The sequence below is a fragment of the Betta splendens genome, chromosome 10, assembly GCF_900634795.4.
Source record: "Betta splendens chromosome 10, fBetSpl5.4, whole genome shotgun sequence".
NCBI lineage: Eukaryota > Metazoa > Chordata > Actinopteri > Anabantiformes > Osphronemidae > Betta > Betta splendens.
This window is the reverse complement of record NC_040890.2, coordinates 7,957,220-7,983,292: the sequence shown is the minus strand read 5'-3', so window position 1 is coordinate 7,983,292 and position 26,073 is coordinate 7,957,220. Positions and strand designations below refer to the sequence as shown.

The 26,073-nt window shown below is 48.6% G+C and overlaps 2 protein-coding genes across 9 annotated transcripts; one reads left to right on the top strand and one right to left on the bottom strand.

Moving 5' to 3' along the window:
* The first annotated feature begins 156 nt into the window (after window positions 1-156).
* afap1l1a (actin filament associated protein 1-like 1a) lies at window positions 157-16,939 on the top strand. Of its 8 annotated transcripts, XM_055512356.1 has the most exons (20): window positions 5,586-5,946; window positions 6,040-6,146; window positions 10,238-10,363; window positions 10,449-10,532; window positions 10,925-11,004; window positions 11,371-11,509; window positions 11,637-11,732; window positions 11,826-12,040; window positions 12,119-12,298; window positions 12,371-12,454; window positions 12,836-12,911; window positions 13,027-13,146; window positions 13,221-13,432; window positions 13,511-13,656; window positions 13,745-13,817; window positions 14,261-14,375; window positions 15,205-15,372; window positions 15,832-16,010; window positions 16,094-16,219; window positions 16,313-16,939. In XM_055512356.1, exons 3-20 carry the CDS (start codon window positions 10,240-10,242, stop codon window positions 16,337-16,339), a joined length of 2,244 nt encoding a protein of 747 aa, XP_055368331.1. In that variant the 5' UTR covers window positions 5,586-5,946; window positions 6,040-6,146; window positions 10,238-10,239; the 3' UTR covers window positions 16,340-16,939. The 8 variants fall into 8 exon arrangements, with proteins under 8 accessions (XP_055368330.1, XP_029021611.1, XP_055368332.1 ...); XM_055512355.1 differs by lacking the exons at window positions 5,586-5,946; window positions 6,040-6,146 and adding an exon at window positions 157-312 and having other exon boundaries at window positions 10,455-10,532; XM_029165778.2 differs by lacking the exons at window positions 5,586-5,946; window positions 6,040-6,146 and adding an exon at window positions 157-312.
* Window positions 16,940-23,369, bottom strand: gabrp (gamma-aminobutyric acid type A receptor subunit pi). The gene is made up of 10 exons (XM_029165786.3): window positions 21,189-23,369; window positions 20,317-20,396; window positions 20,094-20,206; window positions 19,856-19,923; window positions 19,566-19,783; window positions 18,929-19,011; window positions 18,265-18,402; window positions 18,033-18,185; window positions 17,750-17,943; window positions 16,940-17,660 (listed from the first exon to the last, which is right to left on the bottom strand). The coding sequence occupies exons 2-10, from the start codon at window positions 20,367-20,369 to the stop codon at window positions 17,337-17,339; spliced, it is 1,344 nt and encodes a 447-aa protein (XP_029021619.1). The 5' UTR covers window positions 20,370-20,396; window positions 21,189-23,369; the 3' UTR covers window positions 16,940-17,336.
* Between the last annotated feature and the right edge of the window lie 2,704 nt (window positions 23,370-26,073).

Here is a 26,073-nt window from a genome sequence, read left to right as displayed (position 1 = left end):
ATTGTTTCTTTGCTCTCAATGTACATCATCACCCTTTAGTCAACTGACAACACAGGCCTCAGGAGCATATGAGTGTGAGCATATGGAGCTCTTCCCATGACTCAGGTTTAGAAGCGTGAGGCAGCTGACTCTAGGACCCAGCAGAGCCGCATTCCGCCCCCAGATCCCGATCCGCCGCGCTGTTAATGCATCCATTGCATCTGTCAGCGGCGGTGGGACACACGCGTTCCCGCTCACCCGTGGGCCGGCGCTGAACGTCAGCATCTGGCGCGGACGGCATCCCCGGCGTCATGGACACGGACGACCCCAAATGTAAGTCTCCTTCTAATAGACTCCGATAGACGGCTGCAGGTGTGCGCAGCGGCCGGTGTCCACGCTGCTTCACATGCAGCAGCCGTGTTTGTTAAGTATGTGGTTGATGGAGATCCCCTGTGCGTGAACATGTCATCTGTGAGCATTTGTTTCATTAAAGCGCCCTACTGGTTCTGGTGGAAATTAGGTTTTTGCTGCTGTGTGATCCTATACTGATACCATGGCACGGCCTTTGCCCTCGTGCATGAAGAATAATATTAATAACATTCCTCCAGCCTGCCCCCCAGCTGCTTGTGGAGGCAGAAGCCCAAGTGCTGATCTCAAGCTCGCCCGTTGTTGTAGAAGATGAGCGTTTGATATTTGAAACCGTCAGCAGTGGGCTCCTCGGGGAGACGGACCCCTGGAGAACCTCAGTGCTGTTTTATTGAAACAACTAGAAATAGAAAATGTGTTTCCGCCCCTTTGTGTTGTTTCTGGGAGCGGCGCAGTTGCCCCCCATGCAGTCCAACTTCTCTTTCCACGCTCCGGCTCAAAACAAGCACTCGTCCCGTGTCCGTGTTCCTTTCGTTTGTCTTGTGCGTGAGCTGATGTTGCTGCAGCATGTCACTGCATATTTAGCGTTTTTATAGACCCTGCTGCCAGTAACCCGGCAGGTAAACATGTGAGAGTGATTATGAGGAGCAGCTTTGTAGACATTTTTACTAGTCGGTTGACTAGAGGTGAAAGGAAAAGGGATGCAAACACCGCTCTTAATCAACTCTCCGCTCCTTTTTCAGCACATTTTAGTCTCGGTGATTCACTTCTTTACTATCCTCACCTTATTAAAGTGTGTGGATGTGCTGAACTGTAAATAGTAAGACATTTAAATATGTCACCATGATCACTCTTAGGACAATGTGCTGTTTATGTAAACACCACGGGACAAACCACATGGTGATGACACTGATCCCTGAGGAACACTCCATCATTTATATATAATTCTTATTGATTGCTGCTAAACTAGTGACAGAACAAAACACTGAGCTAAAAGACACTAAAAGGGATCTGTCTATCACCAGAGGTTCCTTTCTGGGACTTCAGTGTTTATTCTGCAGACTTGCAGTCGGAGATGAGCTCAGTGAGCTCACACAGATGCAGGTATCAACTTGAACAGCCGGAGTTTCTCAATACCCTCCGTCTCAGTCTGCTGAAGCCGAAGCTGAAGCAGAAGCGTAATCAAGGTTTGTTTCCACATTCGTGTACAGTGTCGGAGAGGATCAGGTGGGCGTGAGAGGGGAGAGGCCGTCCCTGCAGGGATGCATTGCAGTGCTGGGATTGTCTGCGCTCCAGCCCGGCGCATGTGATGAACTGCAGCCATTGTGCAGCTATATTGGTGCTAATGGAAGGACTGGCGGAGAAAAGTGTGACCTGTTGTTGTACCAGCGCGAGTCTTGAGGCTTGTGGGGAACATCTTAGCGTCAACAAGGATTTGTATTGTTGCTAAAAGGCAGCGCGGGGGTCGGGGGGTGAGCGGGCCAGCGCCGCCTGCTGTCGTCACGCACCCAGTGGTCAGCGACCTGTGTTTGCATTCGTCATGTGCATTTCTACATATGTTAGAATATGCTGCTTTGTAACAACACCTTCATCGACGGCCGTTTGACTGCTACACATTCAGTAGATCCTGGCAAACAACAGCGCTCCAGTATCTTTTAAGTTGAGGAATAGTTTAAGAATACTTGTGGCACCTGGAGAACCACATTTGCTTATGCTAGAGTTTGTGCACGGCCGCCCTACTAGTGTTTCCCCTCAATTAGAATAAGTTTTCCACAGAAGAACAAAGCTCTCATTTTATAGCAAAGTCACTTTCCGTTGACTTTGATTCGATTTATTGATTCGTGTAAGCAATTCCTGCAAATGTGCTAACAACGCAGAGAATACTTTCAATAAATAAATGAAGGTCAAATGTTGTTTTCGTGTGTTTAAGAGCAGTACAGTACGATGCTGAATCCAGAGGTTTGCTACAGTGATATGATGTGTGCTGTACAGTGTGGTATCACCTACATGAAAAAAGGCAAAGAGGGGGAGCTGCTTTTATCCTTTAGGTTAAGTTCATCAGGTTTTCTCGTTTTATTTGCTCTTTCAGGTTTATCAAGGTTTTCTTCAGTTTTACTTGTGCAGACCTGCATACACTCACACACAGAGTTCAGTGTGTCATTTATGTGTCTCCTGTCACTCACGAGCTGTAAAGTCAGGCACGGTAGTGGGCCAGACCCAGAGCAAGTGGAAATCCCCCGTTTAACCCCAGCGGACTGAGGAGATCTCCATGAATCATGCGGCAGAGATGTGTGTGTGTGTGTGTGTGTGTTTGTGTGTGTGTGTGTGTGTGTGTGTGTGTGTGTGTGTGTGTGTGTGTGTGTGTGTGTGTGTGTGTGTGGCCGTGCACAAATGCATTGTGTAGAGGACACGGTCACTGCTGCAGAGCTGTTTATATGGGGTGACCATGGAGATATGCTGAAAAACATCTGAGCAGAAAAGAAACTGTCGACTGTGCAATACGACACTTGGAAATTTGACAATTCTTCAGTTTCAGACGGTGAAAGTGACTGTTTGCCCTTAGGAATAAATCCGGTTTAGCAATTCAATGTACAGATGGTTGTGACGAAAGCTAGTTCTGGTTCTGGTTCAGTGTGTGCTCAACTTATCCCGCAAATTATTTATTAACCAATTTGCTCTTTTGAATCATATATTTTCTGTGCTACAGCACTCAGGCAACACCAATAAGAGATGGAGTCTTGTTTTCTGGCGAACAAGTGAAGACAGTGCTCCGGTCAAAATGCCATTAACACGTAAGACGTCTAAAATGCAGACAAAGCAGCCCCTTTTCCCCTGCAGGCGTGTGTGACCGCGTGTGTGTGTGTGTGTGTGTGTGTGTGTGTGTGTGTGTGTGTGTGTGTGTGTGTGTGCGCGCGCGCTCCGTGCACGCTAGCTCCGTCTGCGCAGCATCAGTGAAGCATCTTTCTCAGTGTGTGAGTTCTCCTCTGTGAAGGAGACATAGCATTGTGGTGATCTCACAGGAATAAAGCCGGGCGCTCTGTGGCGCCTTTGTCTGGCAGCAGGCTGAGTCAAGCCCCCTCTGCCATCTCACACTTGGGTAAATCAGAGAGCGGGATGAGAAATGAGGAAGAGTTTCGGGCCTTTTGACCTTTGAGCTGACAACATGGTGAAAAATTCCCAGATGCAAGAGAAGCAGCTCTAGTTCTGTCTTTATACCTGTTTTTCGGGGTCAAGGGTCAGCTGATTGCATCGTGTTTCAGGGGATTTCCCTGGAGTTTGCTGGTCTGTTGGCGAGTGATCATCAGATCATATAGATTTGAAGTGCTGTAGATCCAGGCTAATGAGTAAAAGGCTCCGCGTGTCCGGAGGCGCCGTTGCTTTTATGAACCAGGCACCGGAGCCGTAGCTCAAACAGCAGCGATCCCCACTCAGCTGCAGTGAAGTCATGCTGTAGCTGAACATCAGACAAGCTTCGCTGCTCCACTTCCATCCTCCTGGACCTAGTTAACCGCTTAAACAGGCGAGCAGGAAGTATGCGATCTAGTAACTGGACCACTCTGTCGCCATGGGAACATCTTCGCTCAACAGGCTTAATGACTTTCTCCCTCTCTCGCTCTGACGAGCTCATTAGACTGCACTAATTAAAAGGAGTTAGGATGCACTTCAAGCTGGAAATTAGCTTTAGACACTGAAGGAATAATATACAGTACAAACCAGAGGTGCCAGTGCCATAAATAGCATCTGTTCCCTTTCTATCTGTAGTGTATAAAACGTGCGGTCTGAGGATCATGGAGTGTGGGATCCTGTCTGTCTTTTACAATAACCTGAAGCATCTTGTTGAGCACAATTAAAGCAGCAGGGTGCGCTTTTTGTGGACGTCTGCTCCAATAAGCTTTCCCACATGTGCCCCCTCACCTGCCGCCTACAGTAACTCCTGCATAGTGCTTTACAGCGTGCGCTCGCTGCGCTCGTTGCTCTTTGTATGTTCGTCCGCCCATGTAATAAATGTAGTTGTCAACGCCGCGATAGGGGAATTCTTGCCGTCACAGCCCGCAGCACCTACATTGGGATTGATAGCCTATTGAAAGAGCCGCATTATGTTACCTAGTGTGGGATCTGCACAACACAATGCAAACGGGGCCGCCAGGGACAGCAGAGGCAGTAAAAGCGCCTGGGTCAGCTGACGGGAAGAGGAAACAGAAGGTCGAATGTGATACGTGACATCATCGACGCAGAGGGGAAGTCTGCGTCTATGGGGGGGTTGGGGGGGCACGCGGAGCATCCTCATCGACACATGGACCAATGTGGAACCGGCCTCCAAACGCCGGCCTGGTTGATTTCTCTGTTTAACACAGCATGACAAGATTTAGCGCCTGGGAAATTCAGCTCTGTCGATGAACCTGATGTGTTGCCAGCGCCAGGAATAAGTAGAAGCTACAACATCTGGCTCTGGAAATCAAACTGGTGCATGGGAGTCCGAGGCAAACCGCTCTGCTCCTCCCTGCTCTGTCACCACACGTTCACTGACGTCCTCGTAGCGTAAGAAGCGTGTGACTCCCAGCAGCTTCAGAGGTTCACGAGTTGATTGACAGCTCTGAATTTCCTACATCCTGCTCCTCCTGCTGTTGTTCGTTGTTGTTTGTCGGTTGTAGTAAAGCTTTTTCAGTGTAACTTCTGGACTCCTGGTGGCTCAACATGAACTGAACTGAAAGAATAAAAAATAAAAAAATTGCCACTGAATCAAGCCTGTGGGACATGAACAAGAAGCGTCCATGTTTGTCTTATATGAGTAAAAGAAAGACGGAAAGTTACATCACACGCAGTCACTGCGTTGATTTGTATCATTGCTGCTGCTGCTGCTCACCTGTGACGATACGAGTCCGTCGGTGCCCGGACATGTTGTGCGCAGGGGACGGGAGAAACCGTAGCGCTCGGGAAATGCCCGGAATCCGATGAGCGGAGCGATTTGGTCACAATAGGAGAGCCTGCGGGCTGAAGAGAGGGGATGTTGGACCAGGCTGTGGTGGAACCAAGAGCCTGAAGCACATCTGGCTGCGTGTTCTTCCTCACCTGCTGCCGACGCGGCACCGGTTTGAGTAGAGCAAAGGTGCAGTGTTTTCTGCTCCGTGCTTCCTTCTGGTGTGACTCAGCTGTTCTTTTAAACATGTTTGTCCCACCTTTGATGACTGGGCTCGGTGCTGGTATTTAGATAACCCCCACACGGCTTCATGATAACATTCAAATCCTGCTGTCTCTCAACAAGACTTCTCCTGTGACTCACTTACCATGAGATAAGATTGCGTCTTACCCACACGGAATATGCTTTTCTCTTGCTTTGGGGAGTTGCTGGGCTGTATCATTCACTTGACCTTAGTGATGAGACAAAGAAAGACTCCCACGTCGCACTTCTGGACCACTCTTCAAGCTGCAGCGCGCTTTCATGTTGGATTGGGAAACAGCTGTACATCCATGACGGTCCAAAGACAATAAGGAAGGGGAGACGTCCAAGAAAAACCCAACAGCCTTCATTAGATACAGATCTCTTGTGGAGTCACAGCTGGTACAGTTCTTCGGGGAGCTAACGGCAGCTTTGTCTAACAGGTATTGTTTTCATTGTGGATGCGATTTACTGTATTAAGTCCTAAACCAGAAAATGAATATACTTTCTGTGTTTGAACTGCCTCAAACACACAGGGGCTGTTGTACCTGCCTGCAGCGGGAGGTGAGGCGCCTTTTACAGCTTGGAGAGTTGTCCCTGCCCTCCTCTAGCAGCCACAGTCCTGGTGGAGTTCACAGAGGAGGTCAGAGGTCACTTTTAGACACAGTAAGAAGTGGTTTGTGATGCCATAAACGAGCCTGCTAGGGTGTGTCTGTGGCATTTGTCAGAGCTAGAAAGAGCTTTGGAAATGTTGGGGAACCATAAACAGTATATAACTGGGATGGTATGATGGGTGTATGAATGTAGACGGAAGGAGGACTTCCTGTCTACATCACTGGATCATTCAGTTTCCATCTTCTTTACTGACTGCAATACCCTTCATAGAATTTACTTTACTCTGTGGTTAACTGATATCGTTGCTGGTCCCTTCTCGATTCTGACAGCTTTGAAAGAGCTGGAGAAGCTTCCAAAGCTCACTTCCTTTTCATAATCATCATATTTAGCTGTGGCCCAGAGAAGGGCGGAGGCCTTTTTACTGTATCTTCAGTGTTCTTATGAAGATTTACATTTCCTTCAGAATTGTCTGTGGTGGTTTTGCGCTGTATCTTTTTATGGCAATACGCATAAATGTATTTTATCACTTGGTGATATAGAGCCAGAATATACAGCTTATATATATATATATATATATATATATATATATATATATATATATATATAGTTTGTTGCAAGTACATACTGTAAGTGTAAAAGATGGCCCATGTGGTTATGGCTGGGTTGGGTTGCTGCTAGATGCATTTTCTCTACACACTGGAAAGAGCCTGGCCAACAGTTTTTCCTGGCCTGGCATAAACTAACCGTCTTCCTATTAGTCGTACAGATTTATGGGTGGTATCAGTCTTTTCATCAAACCCAAAACACAAAAAATGCAATAGGCATTTATTTAACTGAAGATCATTTACATTGTATCAAAGAGGTCAAACAGGTGATTATTGTATTTAGCATGTCCAGCATAAATCTGCTCTTATTCATCTATCAGGGATTGTCAACATTCTACTAACACAGTTTTTTGTGCAGATAAAGTTGAAGTCACTTTTGTTGCATATTATTGGGAACTTTTTTGTGTGCGCTTGAGGCTTTGCTGGTGCCACATGAACAGCAGTGATGGAAGGGAGTGTGTTGCGTCGTGTTGGGGCACATGGATCGGCCTGAGGGCAACAAGTCATCCACGTGGAACTCTAAAAGGTATCAAGTTGCCGCTACCTGAACTCTGGAGCCTTTGCTCCACCAGGAGAGTTAATGTTCAGAACAAGGAGAATGTCCAATAAAATGGAGCGATTTGTACCAATAATTTAACAATGCCTTACTGTAGCTGGCACAGTCCGGATGACATGTTTCCTATAAAGCTAGTTAAAGGTTAATAAAGTCCACAGAGGGAAAAGAATGTGGGGAGAAAAAACAAAGAATGTGATTAAAAAATGTGGACGGCTATTAGTCGACCTGTGTGTGTTTACACAGCAAGCATTTCCCAGGTGCTATACGATCCGAGGGATTACAGTGGAGAGGGATCCAATAAGACTACACACACACACACACACACACACACACACACACACACACACACACACACACACACACACACACACCCTCCCTGCACCCTGCCCCCGAAGAGAAAAGAAAGGAGGCAAGACTCGGTGTGGGAGGGAGGCAGAGGGAGATAACAGATCAGATGGAGGAAGGAAGAAAAGGGGGAGCGTGAATGCAGCGGCAGGCAGACCGTAGCTCACCTCCACCACAAGGTCTTCACGTGACACAGACGAGGAAGCTTTGACCTGGAATAGTGCCTGGTTGTTGCATCCATGAGCCAGCCTGCGTTGTAACCGGGGAACATGGTGGGGCTCTCATCCACTGCCGCTGAGGGTAAGTGTTCACAGTCAGCATGTAGGTGCAGGATTTACTGGAGCTTTACCAATGGCCATAACAAGGTGAAGGTGTGGGGGTGTATGGAAATGTCTAGATGTGTTGCAAGTGAACGCGAGACATCGGGTAATCTGTACTTGAAGCTCTGAGCATCGCGCCCGCCTGCTGAAACCACCCAGACTCCCAGACGGAGTGAGACGGGGTAATGTTTTAAGCCTGTGACGACTCTTGTGGGTTGCAGATTCCTCGGGGATTAGCTGCAACGTCTGCCTGCAACACTGTTGTGAAACCGAGTTCATCTCAAATGAGTGGATTTTGTCACTTTTGACACACTGGGAAATTGCTTGTCTGTGTGTGGGGTGATGGTGGTGGTGTGTGTGTGTGTGGGGGGGGCACAATCTGTCGCAAAATCTGCAAGTTCATCAAGAAGAAAGCTTTGGGCACGAAAGACGGGGAAAAACAAACCCTGCACTTGATTTGAGGTCACGTTAATCTTCACATGAGCGCTGGTTGGACGTGTTGGCACAGGTGCTCGGCCGCCCCCTTAGAAAAGTGCGGCAGCGCGAGCCTCCTGTAAAGGTCCGACTCGGCCGCTGTTAAACAAACGACTCACTCTGCTTCACAAAGGCTCGTCCACACGCAAACAAAAGCACTTTGCAGAGTCTCCCACCGGCGACAAAGTGAGGAATGCGTCCTGAGCTTCACAGCAAAGTGTGAGGAGGGAAATGGCTGAGTGCTTAGAATCGTCCCTCTGTATCATGGAGTGAGAAGTACTAGTCTAAACAAATATCCCCTTATGAAGGTGAACTACAAATACTTCTATTCCTTCTTACTATGAGGTTAATTAAACCATGGAGCGCTTGTGTTTTTCTTCCCTCAGGTATTTTGTGCAGAAAAGACCCGCATGTGTGTGAATAATGTGGTGTTTTGCAAAATCGGTGAAAATTAAATAACTCTTGAATGTGCAAATCGGATAATGTGCTTTTTGGAATCGTGGCCCAAGTGAAGTTGATCCACGGGTGTCGTACTACACGACGACTCCCCCAGTGTGTTTCCCTGACGTCTGTGTTACATTTGATTTAGCCATGAGTCATGCTGTGGGGAAGGTTCTGTCCTACATTGGACTTAGGGGAAGCCCAGTCGTGCGTTGGAGCCAGGTCCTGAACAGTTCAGCGGCCGGGTCGTCCTCCTGCTCACGACTTTCCTCTCCTTCGCCAAACTCCACTTCCTTGTTTCCCGCGGGTGAGTGGGTCATTAACGAGGACACATTCCAGGCCGCCGCGCCAATTAATTCCTCGTGCCCACTTTCGAGTCCGAACGTGTTTTCTTCCCGGGACAATGGACGGAAATCGCAGTAGTAAAGAAGCGGTTAGACAAACACCTACTGTGGCTGACGGTGATCTTGACCGTGGCCTTTGTGACGCCCAGAGGAAGACCCTCCTCAGGAAAGCATGTGTGTCCTTAAGGAGTGGGCGCAGTCTGAAATGTGGAACACAAACTGCACTCGTCCGTGATGGTTACGTACAGTACGAGTCCACTGCATGGTGTGTGCCTTTCACTCACTCACTCACTAAACACTCAACTATCAGCGTTGTGGACCCGTTCTCAGGCCGTCCTGCAGCTGGGGGACTGCTTGTTTAAGCTGCACTCTGAAAACAGGGAGTGGACCTGCCCCACCTCCCAGATAAACACACGATGTGAGTTATATCTTCGGTCCTTTGCGTTTTCATTGCGACGCTTGTGCTGATTGCAGGGGGTTCTGCTCTTGCGTTACGTTAAACAACCCAGCTGTCAGATCAAGGTCAGGTCCCCGTAAGTGAAACACTTGACGGTACGTTTGGCCCGGCTCTGCTCCGCTCCGAGGCCCGATCTCATATTCCTGCCAGCAGCTTCGCACTCTTTCAAGTGCTTTAATTGACCTTTTTACCACAAAGAGTGACAGCTTGGGTTTTTGCCCGCCTGCCTCTGAGCCTGTAACATTTCATTTAGTTTTGCTCTAGACGCACGATGTTCTTTTCGTGCTCTTTTGGTTGCTTTGTTTCCAGCTCTCTTCAGGTCTAATGAGCAATTAGCAAATGCGCAGCCTTTTAGCGTTGTTTAGTCTGGCCAGTGACAGACAGAGGAGGAGACGAGGCAGACGCTGACGAGGTGACAGACTGATAATGACAAACTGGGAAGCAGAGTGACAGAATGAGAGATGGACAGAGGGGAGCAAAGCTTTGACATACTCCTGGCATTTGTTTAGACTTGTCGGTCCGACCTTTGCCCTGTCTGAAGCCGTGCCCCCAGCTGACCTTTGCCCTTCTCGCGCAGCCATGGAGGTGTTGGTGAGTGAGCTGGGAGCTCTGCTGAAGATGCTGGATCAGGAAAACCTCAGCTCCTCCACACAGGAGAAGAAGACGTCCGTGCGGAATCTCCTGCAGCAGATACGGCCGTCAGGTTGGTGATAGGAGACGTTAGATGACTAAAAAAGTCGGTCAGACATTCATATAGCTGAATGACTTTATGCTGTGTTTTGTGTAAGTTTCAGGAACAGACTACATCTACATGAACTCAGCGGTTTACAGAAATGGCACCAGCTTTGTGGAGTCACTCTTCGAGACATTTGGTAAGGCTGAGAACTGACACGGTGCTGGAAAAACACATGGAACTGAGACTTTATCAGAAATGAGGAGGCTTTGTTTTGACGCTGACCAGTCGCAACACTGGAAACACTGGCAGGTGCAAAAAAGGAAACCGTTTGTCCGGTTAGAATGGCACTTTAAGCAAACAGTCAAATGTTGGGGTTGATCAGGAAGCAGGAAGAATGACCAAACGCAACAACTAAAGCATTAAAAAACAAGCATAGTCTAATAAATGAAACGAAAACTGCTTTAACTGCATCCAATCAGAAAACAACCGCTCGTTTCAATGAGCAGGTACTGTAAAGACGTCGGCTGCAGGCGAGAAACGGGTGTGGATGCAAATAAACATGTAAACGCCAGTGAGTGTCATTTTCAGACTGTGACCTCGGCGACCTGAAGGACGTTACAGACGACCAGAAGGAGGACAGGAGCACTCAGACCGGAGCTCTACCGCAGGCAAGTCCTCAGAACGGAGCTCCGTTTCCAGATCGAATGCTGTGGACGGAGGCCGAACCCGCGCGCGAGCAGAGCGTGTTGTTTTATGTCCGTAGCGTTGTCACCACTCACATCCAGCGAGACCGCTAGGCCCGAAGGGCTTGAGGAGAAAGCGCTAAGAAAAACACAGATTATGTTCCGTGTTGTGGGGGTTTCCCATGCGGCACGTCCATGCGTCCGCCCGCCCAGAGCCAGAGGATCTCATTTATGGTTTTCATTTTGAGGGTCGCACTGTATATCTTTGATGATGCATGTTTCTGGCTCGCTCTCTCTCCCATGTTTATGGAGGGAATCTGAGAGTTGTGTTTACGTGTGTCCCTCCCCCAGCAGACGTGCGTAGACTCCTCAGCCCCTCGCTCTGCTGACTCCCCCCCACCTCTCCCCACCACGCCTCCTCCTGAGGAGTACTACGAGGAGGCGGTGCCCCTCGGCCCTGGCAAGATGCCCGAGTACATAGTCGCGCGAGGTCAGTGCTTTCCCGCCTGAACTCAGCGCCCTTTGGTGTCATGTGGAACGTTTCCAAACGTAATTACAAAGCGCGTGTGCGATGAAACGTAGGAACTAATTAGAGATCTTTTTCCTCGTCTTTCCAGTCCGAACGAGCCCTCCAAACTCCATAGAGGATGGCTACGAAGATGCCGAGAACGGCTACAATGCTAACTGCATTAGCTCACGCCGCAAAAACTCCTGTGAGCTAGGAACCCTCGCACTCGTAAATCACCCAGATCACAGTTTGCAAACTACCTTTCGTGCCAATCAAAGCTCGCTTGTTGCTCCCGCAGACAACGACTCGGACGCGCTGAGCAGTTCCTACGAGTCCTATGAGGAGGACGAGGACGACCGGAGCCCCGGCGCCCTGCTCACTCACCAGTGGCCGTCGGACGAGAGCTCCATGCCTCCCGCCAGAGACTGCCGCATCTGTGCCTTCCTGCTGCGCAAGAAACGCTTCGGCCAGTGGGCAAAGCAGCTGACGGTCATCAGGGAGAACAGGCTACAGGTGACCGGGCGTCCTTTAAAGCCTTGCTTTACCGAAGCCCTTTATGTGACAGCGCTCCACATGTCGTCATTCCCGCAGTGCTATAAGAGCTCCAAGGACACGTGCCCCTACGTTGACTGGCTGCTGCCCCAGTGCACTGTGGTCTATGCGCCCAAGGACAGCAAGAGGAAGCACCACGAGCTCCGGTTCACCCTACCCAACGGAGACGCGCTGGTGCTGGCTGTGCAAAGCAAGGAGCAGGCCCACCGGTGGCTGAGGGTGAGCTGCGGATCCTCAGCCTCGCACACAGGGGGCTCATGTAAGAGTTATGCACTTAAACTGTCCTCGCAGGTCGTCAGAGAAGTGAGCGGTCAGAGCGCGGCGCCAGAGGAATCGCCTTCTCCAGCCGCCCCCAAGAAAAACAAACTGGACAAGGTAAGTGGAGCGGGTTGTTTGTGCTAAGGCGTGTTTTTTTTTATATCCTCGAGGCATAATTCACCGTCGCAGCTGAGCCGAGGAAGCGTCTGTGACAGGCGGCAATCGTGTTGTCACCATCAATTTGTTCCGGTGCGCGTTGGTTGCGATACCTGTGTTTTGCTTGGAGAGGATGCGTGTAGCGTAATTGGGTGTTGAGAAGTCGGCGATGACAGGCGCGTCCTGTGAGCCGTCAGACATGAAAGCTCGGTCGGGGAGGAGGCGAGCGACCAGGAAGCGCGGCCGTGTCACGTGCAGCAGGAAGACAAACGAATTTACGGCCGCGTAGGATTGTGGAATATTTCCCAGAGAGTGAGGTGAGCTCCTGTGCTTCTTTCTCAGAGGTTATCTGCTGAGAGGAACACGTCGGACTCAGACAGTGTGAGCGTCTCAATCGGAGAGACCCTCAAAGAGAACGGTGAGAAACACAAGGTTTAGTGTTTAATCCCCTTCAACAAACCCCACGTTTGGCACGATTGCTTTGACTTTTAAAGCGGACGCTGCCTCAGTGTTCCTCTTCCTTTTTATTGTAGGTAAGGTGAAACGGGGGGCCTTTGCCGCAGGCCGTAAAATTACACGCATCATCAGTTTCTCCAAGAAGAAGCCCCCTCAGCCCGGGGGCCCTCGGGCGGCCGGCGGCAACCCTCGGCAGGGTGAGTCCCCGCCTCGGCGCCTGTCCTCACAGATGTGCACATCTGTAACCGTCTTCTGCGTCCCGGACGTGCAGGCTTCCTGTCGGTGCTGCTCAACCAGGTGTGGAGGGAGCAGTGGTGCTGTGTGTGCAGGGGCTCCCTTCACTTCTACCATGACAAAGGGGACCCGCGGACCTCCCTGCCCTCCCTCCCTCTCCACGGCTGCGAGGTGGTGCCGGGGCTGGGACCCAAGCACCCGTTCGCCTTCCGAATTCTCCGCAACAGCACGGAGGTGGCCGCTTTGGAGGTACGACGGCGCGCTGTCATGCGTCTTTTAGCAGTCCGTCCAGAAAAGCTGTATTGACGGCACACGCCGGTCTTTTAGGCGAGCAGCTCGGAGGAGCTGGGGAGGTGGCTCGGCGTCCTCTTGGCGGAAACAGGATCCGCAGCCGATCCGGAGTCGCTCCATTACGACTACGTTGACGTGGACACCATCGCTAACATCCGCGACGCCGTGCGACATTCCTTCCTGTGAGTGGGGCGGGCGGGGGCGGCGTGATGCGAGGTCAAGGCGAGGCTGGCGGCCGGGGGTTCATCTCTCTCCTCCCTGTGACCGTAGGTGGGCCACGTCCTCCAGCAGCGCCTCCACAGACTCCAGAACATACGACGAGGTCCCTAATGAGGACACGCAGGTGGGACACACATGCTCGCGTGCGCCCGATCCAAATCCCTCGGTCTGATTTTGCTTTGAGGCCACTAGATCAGACAGAGGAGGATCTGCATGTCTGTGTGTGCGCAGCTGTCCCCGTCTGAACACCACACCCCATATCAGTCACCCGCACTGACTGTTACACGCCTATCAATGACGCCTTTCTGTAGGCCGGACAAGGAAAATGTGAACTGGTGACAGGAAGCCAAGAGGTCACGTTCACATTTTACAGCCTGTGAAGCAGTTTCACACCCTCACATACAGACACAGGCACACCTCTGTGGCCTCCCAGCAGTAAATCTAAAGATTAGCTCACTCCGCGCAAACATTGCCTTTTTTTAATTTATTCTGTGGCTCATCCTCACCCCCCCCCCCCCCCCCCCCCCCCCCCCACCCTCACCTCAAACCCCGCTGTACTCCACCCAGCCAGGGGAGAACCGCAGGCAGCAGTCTGGGAATCAGGCAAAGCGCCGCTCCAGTTTCTCCAGCAGCGACTCCGACAAAGCCAAACCTTTAGTCTCCCTCAGGCGATCGGGCTCAAGTAAGTGTGTTCAGTTATATGGATCCACCTCTTTGGGTTTCTTTCTGCTGAATAATGAATGAATTATTTCTCCTAAATGATAATAAACAGGACCAATTTGAAAGAAATTGGGTCATGGAGATGGAAGGAAGAAGGATAATGTCTCTGTATCATGTCATTAGCCACTAATAGACATTAAATATTACCTTACAATAAATGTGCTATTAGCGTTGTGTTGCTAATTTAATATGTGTTGCGTTTGGTCCTTAAATATAGGCTTTGAGCATTTCCTTTGCTCAGGTTTATTTTACTGTCTCCCTACAGTCATCTTCTCACTTTTCATCTCCTCCCCACTCACCTCCGCCATGTGCTCCATTGTGTCGGCCCTTCGCTACGCAAATAATCCAGACGAGAGTCTAGGGTTTAAGAAAATGATACCGGTGTGGTCTGTTAGCTCAAAGCTGGTCCCGTTGCTGTTTCACAGCCTTTGCCCGTCACGTTCCGACACATCAAAGAGATGGTGCTCTCCGGGGCCGAGCTCTTCGGCACGTAACCTGAGATTTATTGACCACTCGCATTAGATCCACCGCCTCGCCTCCTGACCCCCGGCTCTGCAGGAGCATCTGCGTGTTTGTTTTCTACTCATGCATCAGATTGTTTTACCTTCCTAAATTCCTCATTAGAACCACGTGAACTGTCCAGTTGTGCGTCTTTCATCCTAGTGTGATAGGCTGGTATCAAGCATCGTGTGTGGCATTAACAAAGAGATTAAGACAGGCCACCGTGGGACTGTTGGTCTCCTTCTCATAACCCCCTGCACATTTAACAGTTCACCTTTGCTCCCGCCCAGATGCCAACCAGTATGGAAGGTATGGGAAAACAAGAGCGGACGAGGACGCTAAGCGTTACCTGAAAGAAAAAGAGGAGCTGGAGGGGGTGAGGGATGGGATCCGAAGTGCACTCGTGACCCTGCGACAGCAGAGGAGAGAGCTGAAGGAGGAGTTAAAGACTGCTCCTGGTAAGACGACGCAAAGCATTGGGAGCTTTGGTGTGACACAATTCAAATGCATACACTTTTTTAGAATAATTAAGGAAAATGTATAAGTTGGCAGCAGAAAATGTTTTGCTTGTACATAAAGTACACTTACTGTCTCCTGCTCTGCTCAACCTGACCTCCATTATTAGAGGGGCATGTGAGAGGGAAATGACCCTACGGGAATGAATAAAGCATTTAACTTTTTATTCTTAATAAAACAAATGTTTGGGAGCGTTCCCCCTAAATCAAATTAGTTTTGTTTAGTTTCACATGAGCGCTGCCAGCGGAGGCAGACGAGGTATTCTGCTTTTCCCTAACTTGTAGAGGTTCTTTAAAGTTAAAGTCATGCATTCAAAGTGTGTTTGCAAAAAAAATAAAAATAAAAAATACTAGGCATCATGACAATGTTTACTGTATACCAATATGCATTATTTCTGTCAGCAGACAGAACAAAGTCCCTCCTGAATAAGCGCCTATCCCAGCTGGAGGAAGCCTGCCGAGCCAAAGAGGCAGAGAGAGTGGACCTGGAACTCAGACTGACCCAGGTCAAGGAGAACCTGAAGAAGAGCCTGGCGGGTGGAGCGCTGGGAGCGCCGGTTGAAGCGAAGCCTCCTGTCAAGGTACGTAAAACAACGCATGCGCATACACCGCACACCTGCCTGCAGGGATGATTTTGAGTTTCCTCTTCACTTCCATCGTTTAGGCGTCTGGCAAAAAGAACCAGAACATCTACAGTGAGTCTTTACCAGTGAACTGTGCCTCAGAGATGCGAAGGAGGCCTCCTTCCCTTTGTGCTGCTTCCACAGGAACTGTCATACAGAAAGCTAAAGTAAGTGTTTTCACGCTCACACGCACGCTGGGGTTGATTCATCCTAATGCTTTATTAAATTTTATTATTGTTTCTACATGTTTATTTCTGCAGGAATGGGAGTCAAAGAAAAGAAGTTAAGTGGAAAGGATGACTGTAATGAGTAACATCAGCCACTAGGTGGAGGTACAAGCCATCGAATACAGTACTTGCGCCTCTGTGTCACCAGAATGACTTCTTCTAATGTGGCCAATGAAAACATTATCCATCATTTGCGTCTACATATTTTCAATGTCTGACGCAGAACGTGAAAAGAAAAGCAGGGCTGATGAAAGAAAGACGAGGAATGTGAGTTGGAGGCGTGAAGGTGCGAGAAATGACAACCTACGAAATGTGATGCGATAAAATAATATTTCCCAGGACTTGGTCCACTCTCGTCTGCCTGTATAGTGAGCCATGACTACTATTTTCTTATTTTTTATTATTCTTTCCAGTTTTTCACGTCTCATCATCATAAAACCTAACTGCAATGAGTGTGGATTGTTCCTAGTACTACGGTATTAGCTTCTCCGGCTCCAACGCTCCTGCTACGGTCCGTTATACGTCCTTGTGCAACTTTTCTCCTGAAACCTTTGTTGACTTTTGCACTTTACTGTTTTTCTACACAAATGAGGGAATAAAAATAGAATAGTCTCATATCCCAGGCATTTCAAGTAAATAAATTTCCTTGCAGCAACTCGCTTTCAGTTTCCCGGGGTTTAATTTCAGATGACATGAAGTAAATGTACAACGCGTAGCCTCCGAAGAACACAAGAGCATGAAAACCAGTATCTTACCAGTCACACCATGAAGGCAGTCCAGTAGAGCACAGTGTGATGCCGTCTGTCATTTATACTGTTTCCTTAAGAACTGTTTAGTGTATGAATACTACAGGTTATTATATATGCCATTCATACATTAAGATGTGTAACATAGACTTGATTAAGATCATAGACATATTTGCTCTCCACCAATATGTCGCCCTATCACTGGGAAAAGGCTCAAGGCTGTGCGATCAGGTCTGATCCAGGCAGCGGTGACCGATACCAGAGCTCAGCCTCAGCTGGTTAAACTAACTAATCACAGCAGCAGCCAGCGCTCAGAGGAGGAGGTAGTAAGCCCAGTAGAGGATGTTGACGAAGAGGAAGGCCGTGGGGAACACGGTGCGTGCGTGCCGGTCGATGTTGTGGGGGTTCTCCACGATGAAGACGGACGCCGCTCGGCGCGAGGCGTCCTTCACCGACGACAGGCCGCAGCCCTGCGGCTCCGGCGCCGCGCCTTTGGGCCCCACGTGGTTCTCGGCGGTGCTGTTCGCGGTCGGCTCCTCGGGGGGTCCGGGCTCCGCGGGCGGGTTGGGTCGGGCGGCGCTGACGGCGGGGACGGAGCCGTTGCCGTTGGATTCACTCAGCTCCCTCAGAAGATCCTGATGGGGGGAAACAAACTCTTCTAAACATGCAGCGCGAGCAATTCACTTTAACGATCTGCATCTCAATGTGTTTAGAACACGCTCACCCGGTGTAGGTCCTCTAACGTATGGTGCTGCATGGTGTAGAAATGAGCGCACGCGTACTCCAGCAGGGCTCCGAAGATGAAAGTGAAGCAGATGCCCAGGTAAACGTCTATGGCCTTTATGAAGCAGTTGGCGTTGGGCAGCGACGTGCGGGCGCCCATCATCAGAGTAGTCATCGTCAGAACTGTGGTGACCCCTGGGAGACAGATCGCACTGCTGGCTAGATGTGCACATCCTGCACTAAAACCATAGTGACTATAATGAGGTTAGAGCCAGGCCACTGACCGATGCACGTCCTCGCTGGCACCGACGACTGGCTGATCCAGAACGAGACCCAGGACAGAACCACCAGCAGGACGGAGGGAACGTACGTCTCCAGGATGAAGAACAGCACGTTTCTGCGCAGGGCAAAATGCAGCACCAGCTTAGGGTACTGCCCTGTGAGGAGACACAGAGGAGCGCTCGAAGAGAGACACGGGCTGAACCTGGAACCGTGAGGGGGTTCGGACCCCGGTACCTGTCTCATACACGGCCCGTGACACCGACGTGTAGTAGCTCTCCACGCTGTACTGAGCCAAACGCAGCGTGTCCAGACCCTTGACAGAATCGTTCCCTCTGGTCCAGTAGAAGACCACATCCTGCAGGTTGTAGCCCCCTGCAACACACACACGCACACACACACACACACACACACACACACACACACACACACACGCACACACGCACACGCACACGCACACACGCGCACACACGCACACACGCACGCACACACACACACACACACACACGTACAGTATATACATGTGTATAACTTATTATTATTGATTAGTGGTCAGCAGATGTCTGCAGCCCAGACAGGCAAATTAATTAAATGAACAAATCGTACGTTGTTGTTTTTCCTGAACGAGTTGAACAGTGCCAACTCCCAGAAGAAGCAACAGCAGAACTATGATCAATAATCTGTAGAAGCACGTTATGCTGGTGTCAGTAGTATGCAGTAAATAAAGGGGTGTTCAGCTTGACACTCACATGAACATGACGGAGTAGATGATGATGATGATGATGATGATGACGACGACGACGATGACGACAACGACGACGACGACGACGACGACGATGATGATGATGATGATGATGATGATGGTGATGACGTGGGGGGGGGCATCACAGGTATTACTCACAGCTCTCCAGCTGCAGGGTGCACACCTGTCTGTCCATGGGGTACTTGGTCAGATCCATGTTGCAGGCGATTGTAGCCGTGATGCTGCATTCAGAGAATACAGAAAAAAAGAGTCTCACGGGCGAAAGAGCGAGGGTTTGAAACAGCAGCATCCATTCATTACGAATGAGTCGTAGAGTTGCTGATATGGCTGGAATCCACGTCAGCTGCTATGAGTCAAAGCCTGAGCAAACCTGCCCCGTCTGTCTCCACTTTGACAGAATGGATTAGACATCAGCTCACATTTTGCCCTCGCCTGCAGGGGACAAATCTTCACTAATAGAATCTGAGCACTTTGAAGGGCACAATTAGCGGAGGGATTGACTGGCATTCCCTGCAGTTACATGACTGAGTCATGATACATGTTTGTTTTGTTCGGGGAGTTTTGTTAGTTTTTTAGTAGAACCGTAAACTAAGAGACACAACACAAGGTGGCCTTTTCTGATTCCTTCAATTAACTGGGAACCATTTCACCTTCTATTTGTTCAGGTCAATTTTCTCCTACAACCTCAGCTGAAAGTGATTTTGGACACACGTCCGAGAACAAATGTCGCTAAATGTCACTAAATGTCAAATCAATGAGCCTTTTATGGATTTACCGCAGGGCGTAGAGAACGGTCCCGTTGCTGAAGATGCGTATGAGGCGGTTCTCCACGGTGACGTCATGCAGGAAGGAGCGCTTGGAGTCTGGGATGAAGGTATCGGGGATCCAGAGCAGCGACACGAGGCGCCCGTCCACGCTCACGCTCTCATTGCCGGGAAACACCAGCCTGGAGTCGCGCCAGCGCTGGCGGAGGAAGATGGTGGCCGTGTAGTCCTACAACAGGAGGTTCAGGCGGTTACTTCATGGAGTCGTTCGTCTCTGGCGTTCGGAGAGAGAGCTTTTTACCATGTTGATTTCGGAAATGGCGTCAATGCTGGCGATGTCCAGGCTCATTCCAATTTCAACAGGGCCTTCTGGTGAAAAGAAGGGAAGGAGTCATAGTGAAGGAGTCACACACACACACACACACACACACACACACACACACACACACACACACGCACACACGCACACACGCACACACACACACACACACACACACACACACACACACACACACACACACACACACACTTCTTCTTACCATTAAAATTGGGTCTGAGGTAGCGGTTGTAGCCTTTCATCAGCTTCTGAATCGTGGGCTGGAGCTGTGAGCCGTTCCACTCGCCCCAGTGGTGGTTAGGAAACGTACCAGCGCTGATGAGACAGAGAGAAAACACAAGCAGAAGAGCTGACTTGGATGTATTTTCCAGTATGTGGTTAAACTTAAATTTCTGTGTGTTTCCTTCAACCTGGTACTCACTCACCACCATGTGAAGGTCAGGTAGAGGGTCACGGGACGGAGGAGCTGGATCGTCATTATGGATGAGGGGTCAGAGGTCAGCAACTGTGTCAAACACAAAGCACAGTCCACTCTGGAAGCTTACACTTACACAGACAAACCACAGGGTGGCAGCACCTCACCTCACTGAACAAATGAAGGCAAACCTCAGGGGAAATCTGACACACACACACACACACACACACACACACACACACACACACACACACACACACACACACACACACACACACACACACACACGCGCCACTCTCAGCCCCTCGGCTCTCCTGCCTCCATACTGGAGAAAGGGAATGTGTATTGATCCCAGCCTCCCTGTTTCCATGAATACATAAGGCGGCTGCTGAATTCCTCTCGTCATTTACTAGTGTCCAGATTAAAAAAACAACAATACAGTGTACACTCCTACTTTACGCTCACATTTATATTCACATGTGTAGTGTAGTAATAACTAATCATCATGGATTTCCCTTCTCCCAGTTGCTATGGACGTCCACTGCCCACCCAGGCATGAATCTTTCTGTCAGCAGCTTAACACACCTCAGCTGCCGTTACTTTCAGTCCTGTGACAGAACTGGTTTATTTCCACATCACACACATTTTTGCAACCTAAATATATCAAATATTTATTACATTAAAAAGTATTTGCCCAGAGCTGTCAATAGAAATGATTATACCTATGGACACTATTGATTTATTTACATAACTACTAAACAGTGAAGTAGAAAAGAAGCATGTTTGACACATTTCTTGTCGTGCGTGTGTGTGTTTTTCCTTTGCCTGCACTCAACGAATGGATGCTTTCCTCCAGCTCTCATACACTTCACTCTCTCCTACCTGTTTCTGGTTTCCCTTTTCCACGTCTGGTCACTTCTCCTCTTTGTTTCCTCCTGCACTCGTCTGCTTTTGCGCGTGCCCGGGTTTGACGCCGCTCCCGTTCCTCAGCTTGTTTTACCACCAAATCCCCGCGTGCTCCATCCACTGATTAAATCACAGCCTGCTCTCCTCTTTGCTCCTGGCGTGCGGGCTAGTGTTGCACTGTTTGTGCATCTTCCTCCGTCTCTGCGCGCAGCTGTAGTCGTCTCCCCCGCAGAGGCTCCGTGCAGACACCCCCCCCCCCCCCCAGCCCTCTGCGTTCACTCCATTCACCCTCTTATTCGCGCTGCATGTCTCCCCTGTTTCCACCTCCACACACACAAACACACACAAGCACCCACACGGTTTTATTTCCCATATAACTCATTCTTAAGCTCTCACTACTTATATTGTTTGGCCCCTTAATCTCTATCTGCCTCCATCTCCTCCAATTCATACTGACGCCACGTTTCCTTCTGGGCTTCTAGATTCTCCCAGGTCTGTCTCATTCTCTTATGCCCTCTTTCTTTTCACCTCCGACTCCGTTCCCTTGCATCAGTGTCATCATCTCAATTAGTTTCCTCACAGCTCTATCTCGCTCCTCTGTCTTCACTCCCCACCTAAGCGTGGCTCTTATATATGATGAAAGGACAATTTTGACATTTCCAATGTCGTAATTTCCCATAAAACTCCATCTCATCCTTCCCTAGCTCACAATTTATGAATTTAACCCTTGCGGTACCCACGCTACAGCAGCTGCTGCCGTCCATATTTCCATCATGGCTGTGGAAGCATATGGTGATTTATGGAAATAAGCAGGAGCAGAGCTGTGGAATTGGCGGACAGTGATTGTGGTGGTGGTGGCGATAAGTTATCTACACATAGTAGTCAACCACAGTTGACAGTCAGCAATTTCCCCAATCTTTATGAGGACATTATTCTTCTTGAGCCGTAACTTTAATTATGTAGTTTGGCCTTCGAGAGCCCTCCTCTATCTCCAGCACCACCTCATAAACCCTGCAGAGATTTCAGGCTTCCCGCTCTGCACACCCCAGTGCTGACTAATGATATCAACTGGTCAAACCACAGAATAACAAGTAGCACCAGTTGCATGCTGTGCTCATAAAGAATTCCTATTCTTAATTTCATGCATGATAATAAACTGGTAGGTGATGGAGGCTGTTGAAGGAACGTAGGCTCCCACTATCTGATCTGCATTCACCTTAGAATTCCCTGACAGTGACTGAGATAAATGAAGACGTTTGGGAGGGACTGGAGGAGGAGGATGTTAATGTTTGATCAGTGACTTAGGGCTAATGAATAATTGCTTGAGTGGCAGACAACTCAGTTTAAGTCAGCGTCCACCTGGCTGCTTCTGCCTCCTGTTCCACATCCACCATCACCGCTTCCCTTTGTTTTCCTACGACCTTAGACCTTAGACTAGACATGTTTATTAATGTGCACTCTGTAACTTGTGTAGCTCGCTGAATGCTCACGACGCTCACATCAGTCAGACACAGTTCTTTCTAGTCATCTTTCCTGTTTCATAGTAAAAGTTTCTGTTGTCGCTGCAATTAAACGGGAGTTCCAGAGCTTTAGAAATTTGCCAAACACTGATGAGGGATGAGCTCGGCTCAGACGCAGCTGGCACCAGTGGGTTCCACCAAGCCCAACAAGTGGACCAGGAGCTATTTGCACAAGTTGTATACCTTCAAAAGTCTGTTTACATTTAGCAGACGTTCATGAATTAAATAGCAGTAAAGACCGTGTTTGTTATGAAATACTAGTAATTAAGTGCCTCAATTTGAATATGACTGAACAAATTGACAAAGATAATAATTGCTTGACAATGCTGTCTATTAGGAATATGCAAAATATTAGGGTTAGGTCTGCAAACATATATTCAAAGTGACATAACAGAATACACTGGGGAGCATGTGATGCCAACGATGTCTTAATGGGCCACTGCTTTCAGCTACGTTACTTGGCATAACATGGATGTTTTCCACGTTCATTTCACATGTTCCACTGCTCCTCTAATCATTTTGTTCATCAACTAACTGCAGCTGCAGGCTTGTTTTAAGAGACAGAGTGTAGAGAGACTGTCAATAAAACCGATCCTTTAGCTGCTGACACTGTCAAGCATCTGCTGCTCAGCATCTTTTGCATCACTCGCCATCTTCCATCATATCGCCGCCTCTTTTTTTGTTAGTGCCGTTAAGCCACTTGACGATGTTTCGGGTGACGTTCGTGTCGCCGCGCCGCAAACGTCCACGCCCACGCGTCGACCCCGGTGATTTACGCTCACGTGACAAATAAAAATGTCACAGGAGCGGGACAGCGATACAGTACATCTCTCCTAAATGACTGTGACGGCTGCCATGTCCAGGAGGCACGCGAATGAATTAATGTGGCGCGCAGTCTGAGCCCTCAGCACGTGCCTCTGCTCTGAGCCAGCTGTCTGCTACTGTACGCTGTCGAGGGCCTTGTTTCAATTTGTGAAGGAGATCGGGATTTTTCTGTCATCGCTGGCGTCTCAAAGAGGATTTGAATTTGTAATTTGCAAAGGTCTGTTCACACGATCTCTGCTGTCTGGTGCTGTAGCCTTCATCCATGGCAGCACCTGAGACGCAAGCGTCAGCGCCACTCGCTCTTATTCATTCACAGAAACCTCACACAGTCGCATCACTCCTCCTTTCATCTGTGTCTTATTTTTTTCTCTCTATTTTTGAAGACAGCGATTCGTCAAGCGTGGCACAACATTCTATCTGGGACTGGGAACAAAGAACAGCCTTCAGGGATACTTAGCACAAGTGTATTTGGTGCTGTAATGTACTCATTCATTCATTCATCCATTCACCCATTTATTCATTCATTCATTGAATAGAAGAGGACTCAAAGCTGCCTGAGACAGTTCTCATGCCTGGTCTTAAGGGCTTCTGTCTCCACTGAATCTGAACTGGGAGCTGGTTCCACAGGAGAACACCTAGGTTGTTATAGGCTTTGCCTCCCGTTCTATCTTTAGAAACTAGACCAGGGCTCTGACAATGAAGGGTTCAGTTGGAAATACTCAATACTATGAGGTTTTTAAGATTTAATGGAGCTTGTGTTGATACTGTACACCAGCTGCATCATAAAATAATTGGAGGTCTAAGGAGTGACTGGAGCGTCCTGTTAACGATGGTCCTGTCTAACAACTGTGGACCCATTGTGACATTTCTTGATTAGAAAACGTCAAATCAATATACTGGTTAATAAATAGTCATGGATCCACACAGTACTGCAGCACAAACATGCATAATGTATCATTGATTCATTCCTAATATCAACCATCATGTCCCCTTACCTCAGCTAGTTGAGGAAGATGCAGTTCTGCTGGAGGCTTCCTCTGTTAAAGTGGAGCCAGGCAGGTTGAACATTTTCTTGAGGCCTTGATTTGAAGGTGATAAATCTAAAGTGGTTGACGTTGTTGGTATCACAGACGTCTCAGATTGGCCACAGAGCGCTCTTGTCTTCACAAAGCCACTTGCTACAGGGCTTTTGAAATCACCAGTGCGTACTGAGCTGTGGTGATCCGCACTACAAATGATTAGGCCTTTGTTTGTCCTTCCTACATGAGCCAACCTGCAGCAGCACATAAACAACAGCAGCTGTAGATAATCTCACCTTCTATCTTTATTGCTGTACTTTTAATAGGGTGGTTAATACATGAGGTAAACTGGCATCAAGGATTATACACTGGTCATTTGTGTGGTACAGTACAGTATATGGAACCCTACATTTTTAGTGAGCTTGATTATTCCTTATGCTGTAGAATGTAATTCAGAAAACACTGACATATATTGGGTAATTTATGTGTATAATCTATATAATATGATATATTGTCGTCATGAAGGAAATGCAGAATAAAGTGAATTCAAATATAATAATAGACCTTAGTAGTTTACTATTATAGAACAAAGCCATCCGAGTAAGAGCAGAATGATTAAGATAGGACTCAAGATTACTTGTTGTAGAACTGATGCCGTTTATATGTTCAAGTGCCCGTGACGACCGGCTTTTGGAGGAAAGACAAAGAGCTCCGTAAAAGCCTGTACAGCGGAACTCAGTATGCGCTGGTGACTTTAAAAGCCCTGTAGCAAGACATTTATGGAAATAAAACACAGCGAGGCCAAAGAACAGAGGACTTAACGGAAGGAACGGAGGAAGGAAGAATGTATAACCCTCCAGATTGAATGCTAAATGTATCCTAAGGGAAAAGCTATTTCTTAAATTATTTCATAACATTTGTCAGTTTAAAGTTGATATTATACAGCAGACCTTCTGTGTTTCTTAATTGCAGTTCTGTGGTTGAAACCACCTGCAAGATTCAACTTGACAGCACACATGTCTCAATGTCTTGGCTCTGCACCTGATGAAGAACCTGTTTGAAAATCATGATGAGATGTCACCTGATGCTTTGTTCTTTTATTTTCTCAGTGCGGGTCTCACACTGAAGATTAGCCTCGTCTGTGAATTGGACTAGAAGTCGTAAAAGTGAGCCGCAGCCTGTAGCCGTCGGGGTCGCACCGCTAACCGCCGTTTGACAAACAGCCGCCACCGCGCTGCTTTCCCATGCGGGTTTGAGATGGAGTGGAAATGCAGTAATCCAGCGTGAAGTAAGCTGCTTACTCCTTCAACGTTAACATCTTACTTTGTGTGTTTAACCGGCTGCCAAGGCTTGGAGGTTCTTTAAGCTTCCCTGTGGAGTGGAGAATCATCATGGCTGGGACTATGATCTGCTCAACTACAACTGAAGATGTAAAAAAAAGCGACGGGCCATTCCACACATTACTTTCTCTTTTATTGCAAAGATAATTTGCATGAT